General features: G+C 44.4%; 1 protein-coding gene across 3 annotated transcripts in view; it reads left to right on the plus strand.

Moving 5' to 3' along the window:
• APLP2 (amyloid beta precursor like protein 2) overlaps nt 1–15843 on the plus strand; it is a 72658-nt gene that overhangs the window by 25033 nt on the left and 31782 nt on the right. For all 3 annotated transcript variants that reach the window (XM_062197358.1, XM_062197356.1, XM_062197357.1), the window contains exons 2-3: nt 11207–11380; nt 12574–12697. In XM_062197358.1, coding sequence (XP_062053342.1) covers nt 11207–11380; nt 12574–12697 — 298 coding nt within the window. The remainder of the gene's footprint in view (nt 1–11206; nt 11381–12573; nt 12698–15843) is intronic.

Consider the following 15843-nt stretch of genomic DNA (forward strand, 5'->3'; position numbering starts at 1 on the left):
TCTATGCCCTTACACACCTGTGTGCACGTTCAGACTCAGCAGATCTTTCTTAGGTTCTCATTTTCCAGGAGGCCACTGGAAACCTATTATAGACTCTGTTAGCCCCTAGTAGCTATTTTAAGGAACCTCTTTAAAACACTGGTAAAAGCAGTTATGTATATTAAAATATAAGAATGTTAACAGTTGCATGGATTTGCATCAATTTTACTTTTTATTTTTAAATTTACTCATTATTTATTTGAAAGAAAGAGTTAGAGATCTTCCATCCTCATGGCTACAATGGCTGGAGCCGTGCCAGTCCAAGGCCAGGAGCCCAGAGTTGCTTCTGAGTCTCCCACATGGGTGCAGGGGCCCAAGCACTTGGACCATCCTCTGCTGCTGTCCCAGGCACATTAGCTGGAAGCCGGTCGGAAGTGGAGCAGCTGGGTCTCAGATGGCATGCGTGTTGTAAGCAGTGACTAACCCACTACACCACAGTGCTGGCCCCCTCAATTCCATGTTTTCCACACTGGCTGATTAAATGGTTTTAATACTGTGAAGTCAGTTGAATAGTGTTTCAGTCAAAGCTCACATGCTGGATAATTTCTTGACTTACTTTGATAAAATCAGTAGATGGGGTATTTGTTTTAGCAAAATTGGCCAAAGAATAGATACGACAAGTACTCAAAATATGCTTAAAATTACCTAATTTTTAATGACTGTGATTTAACATATATAAAAATAAAGTTCATAGAGGATCATATCAGCCAATTTCTGAGAGTACTGCCAGGTGTGTTCTGGAATATTCTGCAGAAAACCCTCCATCATTTATTTGTATTTCTGTATTCTCTGAGTCAAAAAGATGGATTTGGGATGAGCATATTTCATTATTAATATTTGATGAGAAGAGCTTCTAGGTGTTTATTACTTGAAATCATTTCACCCTTTTAAGGTTTAGGAAACACATCCCTGTACCTTCCCCACATCTGCATGTTCTGTTTAGCACACTCTTAATAAAGTAACTTCCTAAGTGATGCTGGCCACGGAGGGTAAGTCCAAGTTCACACCATGTTGATAATCTTGTATTACTCAAACCACCTCCTTGCTGACCTTGGCAATTAGCTTGCCTTGCAAAGTGTGACAAATGACTGCCTTTAGTGAGTTCTGATTCTTTGAGGAAACTTTGTTTCCAAGCTGTGTTTCTCAGGCATTCAGAATTCTAGGAAAGTAGATTCCTGTCTGTTGTAGTGTGAACCAAAGTCCAAAGTTAATATTGTAGGTGTCTCGCTTATTGTAATAACTAAAATTTGGGTAACACTTATTTGCACAAAAATGAAAAGGTTAGAAATTAAATACCTTCTATGAGGTTCCATAGCTAGTAAGAAGGAATGTCCATCAAGAAAACAAATCTAGAAAAATAATCCACACAGTGCTCTTTTGATTGTAGGAATGCCTTGTTAGTAACTGTAGTTTCATCTCTTTTAAAAAACATTTTTTTGAAAGGCAGAATTAGGCCGGCGCCGTGGCTCAATAGACTAATCCTCCACCTTGTGGCGCTGGCACACTGGGTTCTAGTCCCAGTCGGGGCACCGGATTCTGTCCCGGTTGCCCCTCTTCCAGGCCAGCTCTCTGCTGTGGCCCGGGAGTGCAGTGGAGGATGGCCCAAGTCTTTGGGCCCTGTACCCGCAAGGGAGGCCAGGAGAAGCACCTGGTTCCTGGCTTCGGATCAGCACAATATGCCGGCCGCGGTGGCCATTGGAGGGTGAACCAACAGCAAAAGGAAGATCTTTCTCTCTCTCTCTCACTGTCCACTCTGCCTGTCCAAAAAAAAAAAAAAAAAAGGCAGAATTAGGGAGAGGAGGAGAGAGAGAGAGAGAGAGAGAGAGAAATTTCGTCTGCTGGTTTACTCTCCAAATGTCTCCAGTGGCTGGGGCTGAGCCAGACTGAAGCCAAGAGCCAGGAGCTTCTTCCCATTCCCCCATGTGGATGCAGGGGCCCAAGGACTTGGGCCATCTTCTGCTGCTTTCCCAGGTGAATTAGCAGGGAGCTGTATTGGAAGTAGAACAGGCAGGACTCAAACCACCACCCATATGAGATGTCAGCCACTATAGTTTCATCTTGACTTCATTTTTTTTTTTTTTAAGATTTATTTATTTTATTTGAAAGAGTTATGCAGAGAGAGAGAGACAGAGGTGCTCCATCTGCTGGTTTACTCCCCAACTGGCTGCAACAGCCGGAGCTGTGCCAATCCAAAGCTGGCAGCCAGGAGTTTCCTCCAGGTCTCTCACGCGGTTGCAGGGGACCAAGGGGGCCCAAGGACTTGGGCCATACTCTGCTACTTTCCCAGGCCACAGCAGAGAGCTGGCTCGGAAGTGGAGCAGCCGGGAGCGGAACCGGCGCCCAATGGGATGCGGGCACTACAGGCGGCAGCTCCACCTGCTATGCCACAGTGCTGGCCCCTTGACCTCATTTCTGAGCCAGCTGTAAGTTTGGGCCAGAGCCAGGAAGCAAGAAATCTTGGCAACTTTAATTGATATTAGTTTTCATCACATCTGAAAGATATAGAGATCTTTCATCCTCTTGGTTCTGTCCCCCAAATGCCTACAACAGCCAAGTTGGTCCAGGCCAAAGCCAGGAGCCCAGAACTTCCAGCAGGGGCCCAAGCACTTGAGCCATCATCTGCTTTCCAGGATGCACTAGTAGGAAACTGGATCTGACAGAAGAGCTAGGAATGCAGCATACTAAGTGTCAACCTAACCCACTGCACCACAACACTCACCCTTGCTTTTCTTCTAAATAATGGCTGAATTAAATTGTTCATGTAAACCTTTGCTGACTGAATTCCCACAAAATAAAATATGGAGCATTAATGCAACTTGGTTTTTGCATGCCCAGATTTAATAGGTAAGGAAGGAATGCACAGCCTTTTAAACCCATTTCATGCCAGCCTGGATTTGTGAAGGATGGCTGGTCACATGGGGATTTAATGTGCTTTTCCCTTGTGCACCCATGGTTTTAAGCCCCAGCCCTGTGTAATTGCAACTGGAGAGAATTAAATCTTCAGGAGCCAGCCTGATGATGATAATGCTAGCATCTGAGTGCTTGCTCTGTAGCGGGCATTGTGCTCAGTGCTTCTGTGCATTATCTTAATTTAATCCCCACAAAAGGCCTGGGAGGAATTGGTCCGTTACTAGCCCTGTTTTACAAATAAGGAAATCTAAAGTCTGATAATAGCCACTAATGCTTGACAAACTCCTTCTGTGGGACAATGACTATTTCAAACACTTCATGTGTATTAAATTTAAATCTCGAAACAGCACTATGTGTATTTACTTTTTTTTTTTTTTTAAAGATTTAGTTATTTGAAAGGCAGAGTGACAGAAGTCTGAATTGGGGGGTGGGGGAGAATAAGATAGCTTCCATCTGCTAGTTCACTCCTGAAATGAGCGCTGGGTCTGGGCAGGGCCGGGCCGGAGTTCAGGACCCAGGAACTCCATCCTGCTCTCCCACATGGGTGGCAGGGGCTAAGTACTTGGACTTCTGCTGCCTTCCCAGGTGCATTAGCAGGGAGCTGGGTGGCAAACAGAGTAGTCAGAACTCAAACTGGCACCCTCCTAGGGGATGCAGGTGAGGCTTAACCTTCTGTGCCACAGTGCCAGTCCCTGTATTGACTATAATTTTATACATGAGGACTCCGAGGCCCGAAGAGGTTAGGTGACCTGCCAGATGTGGCACAGTGGGTCGGAGATGGGGCTGGGACTCAGTCACGGTTTATAAAACTGTTCAGCTGAAATCTGCTCTTGGCTCCCACCTCACACGCTTCGCCTGAAGAAAGGAGCACGACCAGTAGGATGGCCAAGGCAAGTCCCTGGTGTCTCCAAGCCCCGGGAAGTCAGTTTGCAATCGGGAAGAAACACAGGGAGCGGTGAGGAGCCTGACCACGTGAGACGTTTCCGCCCCTAAACATGTGCATCTTTTTAAAAATGTAAGAATATTTTCGTACTTGTGTATTTTCAGTTATTTCCTTCATTAAAGACTTTAGCTCTCAGAGAAAGGTGCTGAAAGACAGACCTCTAAATCCTGGTGCTTGGATCCTTATTGTAATCCAGATGGACAAATTGCCATGTTACTATAAAAAGCCTTGGAGACAGTCTCAACCACTTTCAATCTTGGAAGCAATACCTCATTTATGCTTTAATATTTAAAGCTCTAATAAAAGCAAGGGTTATTTGTATAAATTACCGCCTATGAAAATAATACCCAACAGCTGGTGTATGTCAGCATAAGAATAATGGCCTTTTCTACTTGGAGGTTTTTCCTCCATCCAATTTCACTAGTTTCTAATTAGAATTAAGTTCAAATGTAAAAAGAGGCCAAGATTTTTCAACTGCTGTAATGCAAACTATCACTTTTAAGAACAGGTTTTCTCATTCTGCTAAAGCCAAAGGATGCTTAACAGGAGTCCTGCTATTTTATTGAATAGTGGGTTGGAGTAGTTGAAGCGTGGATTTTTTAAAATTCAAAGCTTCACTTCTCTACTGCTGAAAAAGATGTTCTAAAAAGGTTCCACATGATAGTCACCCTTTGACAGTAACAAAAGTGGAATTCCTTATGTGTTACGTTCTGAGAACTACGACAGTCCTCCCATTGCAGAGAAATAAATTACTATATGAACCCCACGTGACTTTACTACATTAGGATGGGTGCTCTACTACATTAGAATGTGTTTGGAATAAATAATATACTTTTCAGGTATTGAGCTTGCTTTGGTTGTACTTAGTAGTTGCCCTGCCTAAAAGTGTTTTCTTTTTCTTCTTTTTTTTTTTAGACCGATTATGCTAAAGATTGAAACTATGCAAACCAGGTTGAAATGCAGGCAGGCAATGAACAGATTAAAAACAAAAACACTTTGGGTTGGGTTTTTGTCAAAGCAGTTAAGATGCTGCTTGGGACACCTACATTCTATCTGAGTGCCTGGGTTCAAGTCCCAGCTCTGCTCCGCTTTTCAGCTTCCTGTTAAAACTCCCCTTGGGAGGCAGCAAATAATGGTCCAAGTGTTTGGGTCCTTGCCACCTACGTGGGAGACTGGGATATTGGTCTCCTGACTTTGGCCTGGCCCTGCCCTGGCTATTGCAGGTATTGGGAGAGTGAACCAGTGGGTGGGAGATCCCTCTGTGTGTCTGAACCTCTCCGTCTCTGCCTTTCAAATAAGTATAAATAAGTACATAAAATGCAGTAAAACAAATGACTTCATTTTAAACTAGTTTTGGACTTCTTTTTAAAGTGTTCAAGTATTAGAGTTCTCCTATGGACTTACCCCGATTCCCTTAATGTTGACATTTTCTGCAACCCAGGGTGCAGTTACCAGAACCAGATTTGTGTGGGTCCAGTACTGCAAACTTACAGACCTTAATTCAAATAAGCTGTGCTTTTTCCACTAATGTCCTTTTCCTCTGCGGATCCTGTCCCCCACATTGCACTTCCTGTCATTTCTGCTTAGTCTCAATCTGTAGCAGTGCCAGTGTCTAGTGGCTGGTGAAGTCAGCGTTGTCTGATGAGTGTCTCCACTCGGAAGGAACTGTCTTTTGTAGCTAATAAATATCTTGTGGAGGTGACTTGAAGTATGCCACAAACAGGATTTGTTAGGCTTTGTTAGGTTACTCTTTGGTGATGGTTTGTTCAGACTTAAGACGTTTAATGAAGTGACAGTCAGCCCTTGAATAAGGATGAAAGTGGTATATAGGATTTTTGAACATTTTAATAGATTGCCATTTTACTGACTTTCTAAAAAAAAAAATACTCATTGAGTAAGAGTGTTGTAGCTTTCCCTGTCACTAGCATGCCAGGTGCTTACCAGGTGTTAACCAGAGGCCTGCCTGGCTCAGCACTGAGTAGAGCCAGGATGTGTGAACTCACCTTCACACAGTCTATGTGTCTGTAGAGCAGTGCCTCCCCAGTAAAGGTCAGAACTCTGCTCTTGGGAAGATGTTCTTTGTACAGCAGGTGCTCTCACAGAGCCTGGAGCCAGGTCGTATTTTCCAGCAGTAGCTCTAGTGAGGAAAGAAGGTGGCTTGCCTGTTTGCTTTGGGAGATTGGGGTGTGGTCGGAGGTGGGGGTGGTGGGGATACCTTTGTCCTGGGCTGCTCTGTGGAAGGAGAGGGGGCTTAGATGGCTTCGTGAATTGCATCTCTTAGCGTGATGATTAAAGGCCCTGCTTTGTCGAAGTGGGCTGACATTTAGATGTATTTATAGTTATGTGTTCATTACTTTAAGCCATTTTCAGTTTTCAACCAGGTTACTAGAAGCATTTTTACCAAGTTGAATTTCTGTCCTAGGATAGCTCAACTCTTTTCCCCAAGCCAAATTAATAAAATGGAATTTCTTATTAAGAATGAATTATTAAGTAAAGTAGAGGCACTGGGCTAGGAAAGCAATTGATGCAATTTGTTTTCAAAGCCCTAAAAGTGCTGCAGTGTGCATAGATCACAAGGACTGGCTTAAGTGCCAACACATGGGGCATTAATTTTCCTCGATGAGTCCAGGTTCACAGGATATTGGAAGTGCTGACTTGGCAGTGAAATCCCATTGGTAACATGTTAGATTAGGAAACAGATTGATTTATATGTTGATGTAATGGATCAAGGCACAGTCTGTGCTGAAGAAAATGGAGAGCACATTAAATAAGAGCGTTTTCAAAGCAAAGAAGCACCAACGTTACAGAGAACAATTTCCCTGCAGGACCCTAGGTGGGGTAGGGGTATGTTTGATTAGTTGATTCCTAGACACAGTCTGCAGAGGCTTTTTATATTTCAGATGATACCTTCTTGAGAGTCTCTCATGACCACAAGGATTAATCTTTCTGAACTCACAAGTGAATCACGGCAGCATATTAGCTGTCTGGATTGATTCCAGGTGCTCCACTTTCTCTGTGTGGTAAGTGATGGGAGGATCTGTTGCTCAGCTGCCTCTTCCTGTTGCTTTAACCTTTGGTATCTTAGATTCTCTTTAGGGAGGGTAGTGCTGACCATCTCAGCACCGAGATCAAATGCACTTACCACCGATGTGTTGACCTCAGTGGTTGACCCATAAACTGAACATGTGTACGCTTGGAGCTCCTGTGGTCTTCTAGCCGACAACCATATTGAGTAACGTGTGGAAAGGAGTCGTTGGTGCTGATGGATGGCTGCCTACACTCAAATTGAACACTCCAGGCTGTGGCTTGGGAGAGTTCGCATAACCAATTGACAATTTCTTAGTTGTGTTCATTTTTGGAATGAATACAGCTCTCCTGCATGCTTGTGAAAGATTAGAAACCAAACCTTCTCTTTGCTTAATAGCTGCTGTAACGTTAAAATATACAAGTCTGTAATGGAGAATTGAAGCCACTCTGCTCAGAGTCCTCCTGATGGAAGTGGGGTGATTTGTTTGCAGTAGGTTTGGAAGCAGGAGCCTTCTGACCTGCCAGTTTGACCTTCCTATTTCCACATTTATCACATCTTCCTGAATTTTCTTCATGTATCTCTAGCTGAGCTCTTGAATTAAGGTGCAAGAAATTTGGGGGGAACACTTTTTTGGTTTTTTAGAGATTTATAGTGAGAGAGAAAGAGACCTTCCATCTGTGGATTTCACTCCCCAGATGGCCACAACAGCTAGGGTTGGGCCAGGCCGAAGCCAGGAGCTTTATCCAGGGCTCCTACGTAGGTTCAGGGGCCCAAACACTTGGGCCATCTTCTGCTGCTTTTCCAGGCCGTTAGCAGGGAGCTGGATTGGAAGTGGAGCAGCTGGGACCCCAGTCAGTGCCCATGTGGGACGCTGGCATCACAGGCCATGGCTTTACGTGCTGTGTCACAACGCTGGCCCCAAGAGCATTGGTGTTGGTATACAAAAGTGTCCCTGATACTTCTTGCCTTTATCTCCACCTATACCAGTTTTCCTCCTTATCATAAGTTTCTAGCCATAATCACAACAGGAATGTGGCCAAAAGAAGGGGCTTTTGGGAATACATCTTGAACTTAGTGTGAAAACTAAGCACATTTATCTGTGCATCCTGTGTACTTTTTAATGATTTGTTTGAATTAAACTTTTAAAGTATTAACTATGAATATGTGTTCCTTTCTACAGATACCTATAAATGCTTCTTTGGAAGAGTCAGAAATTAACATTTGTCTGCAGCTTCATCTGCAACTCTTAAGGCATAGGCCTTTTACTCTAATCAGTGATTATTTGTCATAGCAGGGCTACAATCAGTTTTAGTTGATAAAAGTACTAATTGTTCCTTGGATTTAATTGAGGTGTTTTTTCAACCCTGATAGACCTAATTTTTATTTGATTTTATTATTTTTTGTTCTTTAAAGATTTATTTATTTGAAAGTCAGCTACACAGAGAAAGAGAGGCAGAGAGAGAGAGGCCTTTCATCTCCTGGTTCACTCCCCAGTTGGCCGCAACGGCCAGAGCTGCGCTGATCAGAAGCCAGGAGCAAGGAACTTCCTCCGGGTCTTCCCATGTGGGTGCAGGGGCCTGAGGACTTGGGCCATCTTCTACTACTTTCCCAGGCCATAACAGAGAGCTGGATCGGAAGTGGAGCAGCTGGGATTCAAACCGGCGTCCATATGAGATGCAGGCACTGCAGGCAGCGGCTTTACCTGCTTCGCCACAGCACTGGCCCCAGCCCTGATAGATCTTGGCAATATCTTTTTTTTTTTTTTTTTTTGACAGGCAGAGTTAGAAAGTTAGAAAGGTCTTCCTTCCGTTGGTTCACCCCCCAAATGGCAGCTATAGCCGGCACGCTGCGCTGATCAGAAACCAGGAGCCAGGTGCTTCCTCCTGGTCTCCCAGGCGGGTGCAGGGACCAAGGAACTAGGCCATCCTCCACTGCCTCCCGGGCCACAGCAGAGAGCTGGACTGAGAGAGGAGCAACTGGGGCGGAATCCGGTGCCCCAACCAGGACTAGAACCTGGGGTGCCAGCACCGCAGGCAGAGGATTAGCCTATTGAGCCGCGGCGCCGGCCAGCAATATCTTATTTAATTTCAAATTAACTTCCTTCTAGCTAAGCCAGAAGCATTTGTGCTTCCTTCTCTTGTGCTGGTAAAAAACAGGCTAATTTTAGTAAACTCCTAAGCAAAACGCCTATATGATGGTTTAAGCTTGTCATAGAAAAAGATCATAATGTATTTCAAAATCAAATTTAAGTTTCTGGTGGGAAGCAGTACTCAGGTTTGTGTAGCTCATCAGAACAAATAAGTGAAAGGTGCATAGAATAGCGTGCATTTTTCATATATTGTAAAAGTCAAAACTATCTTTCCTTGTTAAGAAAACCATTTTATGTTTATGCTCTTAAAAAGATGTAATAGACCATATAATCTAACCATCTCCCACACATTTTAAAAAGCTGTTTTAAATTTTTATCATGGGAGCCACTGTTGTGATATAACGGGTAAAGCTGCTGCCTGTGATGCCGGCTTCCCATATGGATGCCGGTTCGTGTCCCAGCTGCTCTACTTCCGATCCAGCTCCCTACTAAAGGCCTGGGAAAAGCAGCGGAACATGGCCCAAGTGTTTGGGCCCCTGCCCTGAGGTGGGAGACCCAGGCAAAGCTCCCGGCTTTGGCCTGTCCTAGCCCTTTTTAGGGAATGAACTAGGGGCTGAAAGATCTCCCGATCTCTGTAACTCTTTCAAATAAATAAATCTTTAAAAAAAAAAAAAAAAAAAAAAACCTTGTGGAAGAACTTCCCCATTAAGGAAGAATAGGAAAATTGGATATGGATATAGCGATGACAGTGGCAGCGGCATATTAATAGGTGCATAGGAGCTGGTGCTCTCAAGTGTGCTGGACTTTGTGGTAGCCTTACTGTGATGCCTAAACGCTGTTTCTCACCAGACATGTGCATGGTTAACATGTGTTTGCCAACAGAAGAAAAGAGGTTGGGGGCGGGGGTGGATGCTGATCATCAAAAGACGTTATGGTATAGTTGATTATTTTTTCATGGCATGGGGTGAGCTTGTTCATGAAATCCTTTTAGTGTTCTGTGTCCATGAATGATGCCACGCTTGATGTCTTCCCCATGCTCCATGGTGAACGTGCCTCCGAGCCTTGCGTGTTTGACTCTTTATGGTCTCTTCAATCTCTTCACAACGCCGGGTTAGCCAAGCTACCACTGCCTCTCTTGGACTGCAACTGCAGATCCCGGAGCTATTTCCTTGCATACACAGTTGCTTCCTTTCAATCCTGGTTTTATTTTATTTACTTGAAAGGCAGAGTTACAGAGAGAGAGCTCTTCCATCTGCTGATTCATTCCCCAAATGGCCACAGTAGCCAGCGCTGAGCCAGGAGCTTCATCCAGGATTCCCATGCAGGTGCAGGGGCTCAAGGACTTCGCTGCTTTTGGATCGGAGGTAGAGCAGCCAGGACTTGAACAGTGCTCATATGGAATGCTGGCATTGCAGGTGGTGGCTCAGCCCCTGGCGCCACAACACCTGCCTCCTCAACCCTTCTCCCTACAGCCAGAAAACGCATCAGAGCTGCATTTAGGAAATAGTAACTTTGTACTTAAATTTCTCCACACTTCCAGTAATGAAGACACACCCTCTCTCCCGAAGACTACCCAGTGGCGTGACTGCATGCCTCCCTGACAAAGTCCTACCCCAATGTCACTGGCCAGGAAGCTTTCTGGTGGCCTCCTTACCGAATCCTGGTCGGACTCCTTTCTAATATGCTGTCTCCGGCTGTGATCTTTTCCTTTTTACAGTGTCAGGAATGTAATCCCGCTTTTTTGTCTCTGTGTTGACTCCTCCCTTAGTCTGGATTCCAGTGAGGGCGGGGCCAGGGCTTTTTGCTCATCCTTGCTGTCTAAGCATTTAGCACCTTTTGCTTTGCCAGAGTAGTTGCTCAATAAGCTTTTGTTGTGCACGTGAATTAAGTAAGGTCATTGTAACTTCAGCCGTTCTTCCATGACTTGGTTTGGAAGGATGGAAGATAGATTTGCTTGAAGAGCAGACTACAGTCGTGTTAGAAGTATCCCACCCGGGAAGGTGGGGTTTCCAGTAACCTTTCACTTTGAACATGTATATCCTTAGATTATTTTTCATTCTGACCTGGCTCCTGGGAAAAGGATTGGTTTATGAAGATACAAACGAAGGTTTTTAGATCAGTCTTGTCACAAGCTACTGTGTGACTGCCTTTCTGCCAGCCTGTTTGGAGTAAACTTGGATTTTTTTTTTCTCTGTAGGCTCTTGCAGCCAATGCCGGAACTGGATTTGCTGTTGCTGAGCCTCAAATTGCAATGTTTTGTGGGAAGTTAAACATGCATGTGAACATTCAGACTGGGAAGTGGGAACCTGACCCAACGGGCACCAAGAGCTGCTTAGGAAGAAAAGAAGAAGTTCTTCAGTACTGTCAGGAGGTAAGAAGGTGGCCAGAAAGTTCAGACCCCTTTTTCTCTGGGTCAGGGGAGTCTGTTTACCTGTCATTCTTCTCTTGACCTGAGACCAAGATGCGGGTGGCTGGAGCTCATGCCTTTGCTTCTAGATCTGAGGTGAGACAGACTTCTCCAAGGCTTGGCTTGTCTGTCTTGTGAGCTCTCACTTCTTTTAGTAAGGGGTACAGTTGTCTCTCAGTATCCATGTGGGATTGGTTCCAGGACTCTGTATGTTCAAGTCCTTTATGTAAAGTGGTGTAGAATGTACGTATAACATTGGCACATCCTCCCGTATACTTTAAATCATCCTGGTTTGCCTACAATACCTAATACAATGTGCATGCTATGTAAATAGTTGACACGGGAATAATGATTAGCTCTTGGGAAGAAGGCCAGAGAAAAATCTGTGTATGTGCAGCACAGGTGCATTTTTCCCCACCCAGCGATGTTCAGCCTTTGGCTGGTTGAATCCACGGATGCGGAAGCTGCAATTAGGGGGGTGATTCAGAAGCTTGGCGAGTGCCACGGGATCGCAGCCTGGTTCTCGGCTTCCCACTTAACATGTTATGTGTGTGAGTGCCTTTTCCACGTTGTGGTGCAAAGCTATCAATATTGTAAATGCTCATCTCAGGTCTGGTTCAGTTTACCTTTTGGATCAAATACAAGAGGATATGAGATGTCTTAATGCTTACTAAGACTAGCATGTAGGGCCAGAGGTGAGGTGTTGTCATGTGATTTCATTGACATTCCCATAGACTTGCCTCTTAAATGTTCTACTTCATGAAATTGACAACTAATACGTATCTACAAATGAGCTTGATACCTAATGGATTTGTTTGGGCCTGAAAACTTACTGGTTTTGTTTGTCCTTAAATTAAAATTTCTATTTATTTATTTAAACAGAGAATGCTTGCAAGTGTCATAAGTCTAACCTGCCTCTCTACCCTACGCCATCCCCCCCCCCCCCCAAAAAAAAAAAAAAAAAGCAAAACCGTGGTAGTTCCATTATCCTTGTGCTGGATGACTTCAGTTGCAACCAGAGTGGGGTAGAAACTTGAGATTTGTGTAGGAGGAGGTGGAGACTGAGTGAACTTGAATCCTTACCTTTACTTGCAAGTGAATGTCTGTTTGCAGGGTGATTTACTGTGTGTGTATGCGTGTGTTCTGTTCCTTAACAGATGTATCCAGAGCTGCAGATCACAAACGTGATGGAAGCAAACCAGCCAGTCAGCATTGACAACTGGTGCCGAAAGGACAAGAAACCATGCAAGAGTCACATCGTTATCCCTTTCAAGTGTCTTGGTGAGAGCTCTGGGTTACTTTTCATGAAGTGCACCTTCCCACCCCACCCCCATTTTTAAATCAAATTTTCTCTTGGCTCCTAGTGAGACATCTTCATCCAAGTGTTGCAGGAATTTATTGGGGGAAATGTGTCTTTTGGGTATTTCCTGGCCAGCTTCCTTCTGGTGGTTACTGTCTCTGCCTCTTCCGTGGTGGATGCCCTTCTGTCTACTGAAGACGAACGTTTCCCAAGGCGCCACGTAGCCTGCTCCTCACCGAGCACTCCGGCACCACCCTCCTGGCCACAGTTTGAAATGAGAGTTGTACATTGATAGCAGTGAAGTGATATGAGAAAGAAGAGTCTTCCAGCCCCCTCACTTCATCCTATATGCGTGTGCACCGTTGGTGAGAGAAACGTGACTTTCAGCAACCTGTCCACAGTCAGGGTGCCAGGGCCGCCATGGTGGGACTTTTCATCCAGGAGGATTTGCGGCTGTTGCTGGGGTCAGCATTTGGAGCCAACCTGAGTAGACCTGTTGATTACCCAGATGCAAGTTGTTGCTTCAGATGCTCAGTGAATGTATTGATCGTAACCATTCATCGGCACACATGTCTGGGATCTACTCACAGATCTGTGAATTGGGAACAGATTTGGTTGTAGACACAGAAAAGGGCAAAATAACTGATGTTAGATTACCTATGATAGGATGAACATAGGTATCTTCAGTTCTGTAGGTATATCTGATGTGATAACTCACTCCCCTCCCTGCCCTCATTAAAACTCTTCCTTAAATTGTGGACAGTGGCAAAATGGAAGGCATGGCGAGGGAACCACGGCCGAATAATAGGAGGAGTCATCATCTGAACCATGTGGCAGTTAGCTGTGCTGTAATTCTGTGTTCTGTAGCAGGAAAGAGGGGCATTGTGCATGAAAACAGCATCTCCCAGGACTGTGAAACTTAAAAATGTTGTGTGATGTGGCTCACCGATGTTCTTGTGTCCTTTTGAGCATTAGAAACCCCTGGCTCTGAGGTTCCATTCATGCTCCAAAATAGAACTCAAACTCTAAGTGACACAACAGATAGAAAGTACTTGAACTTTTCTTCCTTTTCTTAAAGGTTTTGCAATCTGATCTTCCCTCACCTCTTGTTTGGTCTTGTCACTTGTTAGCTCCACTTCCCACCCAGACATGAGTGAGACCTGAGACCTGGTCTGTTACCGCTCATCTCTCCCAGCCTGATACCAAGCCATTCTGATATTGTACCTCTTAAACATGGCTTAGATCCGTAATTCCCAAACTGTGGGTCCTCTTCCTTCATCTTATGTGTGGACTGTGATAGTTTCCCGTGCATTTCTCAGGTCTGTTACTGTCTCCTGCCCTTGATGATCCAAGGCGAGGATTGAGTTGTTCTCTTCCATGCGTAAAACCCTTTACCCAAACAAAGTGATGTTGAAGCTCCTTAGTGTGGCTTCAAAACCCCACCCTGTGGACCTTGCTGTGTCTTCTGGGCCTCCTGCTTCGGCCTCACACTCCATCCGCATCAGAATCCTTGGCTCCCGGCTGTAAACCTGCTGCTCCTCAGCGTTCGGAGCGCCTTCCCTCCAGCTGTTTCTCTTGGGAGCTTTCACAGCACTTACATCACAGATGCTTCCTTTAAAGGCAGCCTGTTCTCTGGTCTGATTTTCTACCCAGATAGTCAGATCTCTGTAATAGTCCTCGTTAGTGTCATCGCAGTGGTCATACTGTACCAAGAATGTCCATTTATAGCTCTTTCTCCAGCTACTCTGTAATCGGGGGCACTGTTTTAGTTTATATGTCCCCTCAGCACCTGACAGTGCCTAGAACATAGAATATACTATTTATAGTCGACCTTCAACAGAACGTTTATTTTTATTGCTTTATTGTTTCAAATGCTGTAGTTTCAAGTGTTTAATATGTTACGAGATCAAGTGGTAGAATGGTAATTGTCATTGACATTGTACATAAAAGGCAGTCTGGCCATAAACCATTCAGGACCTGCTTTGTTCTGTGGGACCTAGATGAAACATTGTACAGTCTTCGGTGGTCCTTAATTCAGACAGGTAACCATGTCTACCTCATCATCCATTTGGACAACGTCTTAACTGTAGTAGAGCTATGCAGCAGTATTTTTAAATGAGTACAGTTGCCCGAGCCTAGGGTAGTAGGGTACTAGGTGACTGGAGTTTCAGAGAGGAAGTAGACACATTGCCAATTCTCCCTTATCATTTAAGAAGATTTTAGCATACCTGCTCCCTCTGTCGTCAGCATTCCTTCAGGCAGCACTGGCATTGGTTAATAAACAGCACCACTTTATTCTTTTCCATAGACTCCTAGAAATTCTTCAGTGATAGTATTTTAAAGTTGCTGTTACTGTTTTATGAAAAATAACTTCAAATTTACAGAATGGTACAATTTACAAAATGGTACAAATAGAGACTATATACCCTTCACCCAGAATTCAGATTTTCCAGCTGTTAACGTTTGATTGATGTGGTAAAATTAATCTTATTTCTCACCCCTAACTGTCCCTGCTGGATTCTCGATTATTTTCTGACTCACTTGATAAGTTGCAGACATGATGTCGTTATGTCTTATTATTAAAGATTTATTTATTTATTTATTTATTTATTTATTTATTTATTTGAAAGGCAGAGTTAGAGGGAGGGAGGCAGAGCAAGCACCTGGTTCACTCCCCAGGTGGCCTCAACAGCCAAGGCTGGGCCAGGCTGAAGCCAGGAGCTTCATCTGGGTCTCCTACCTGAGTAGCCAGGGCCCAGACACTTAGGCCATCTTCTGCTGTTTTTCCCAGGCACATTAGCAAGGAGCTGGAATGGAAGTAGAGCAGCTGGGACACAAACCTCTGCCCATTGGCATTGCAGGCAGTGGCTTTACCTGCTGCGCCACAATACCAGCCCCTATTTCAGTGTTTTTAAGACAAATAAGGGCATTCTCCAATATAACCACAGCACAATCATCAAACTCAAGAACTTATTAGTGATCTAATATCTAATTTACAGACCTTGCTCAAGTATTGCTTGTTGTTTCAATAACACCCAGGATCACATGTTGCATTTAATATTTCCTTGCCTTTATGACCATGACAGTTTTAAAAACGACAAGCCAGTTGCTTTGTAGAATGCCTTAT

Source organism: Lepus europaeus, chromosome 7, assembly GCF_033115175.1.
Source record: "Lepus europaeus isolate LE1 chromosome 7, mLepTim1.pri, whole genome shotgun sequence".
Taxonomy (NCBI): Eukaryota; Metazoa; Chordata; class Mammalia; order Lagomorpha; family Leporidae; genus Lepus; species Lepus europaeus.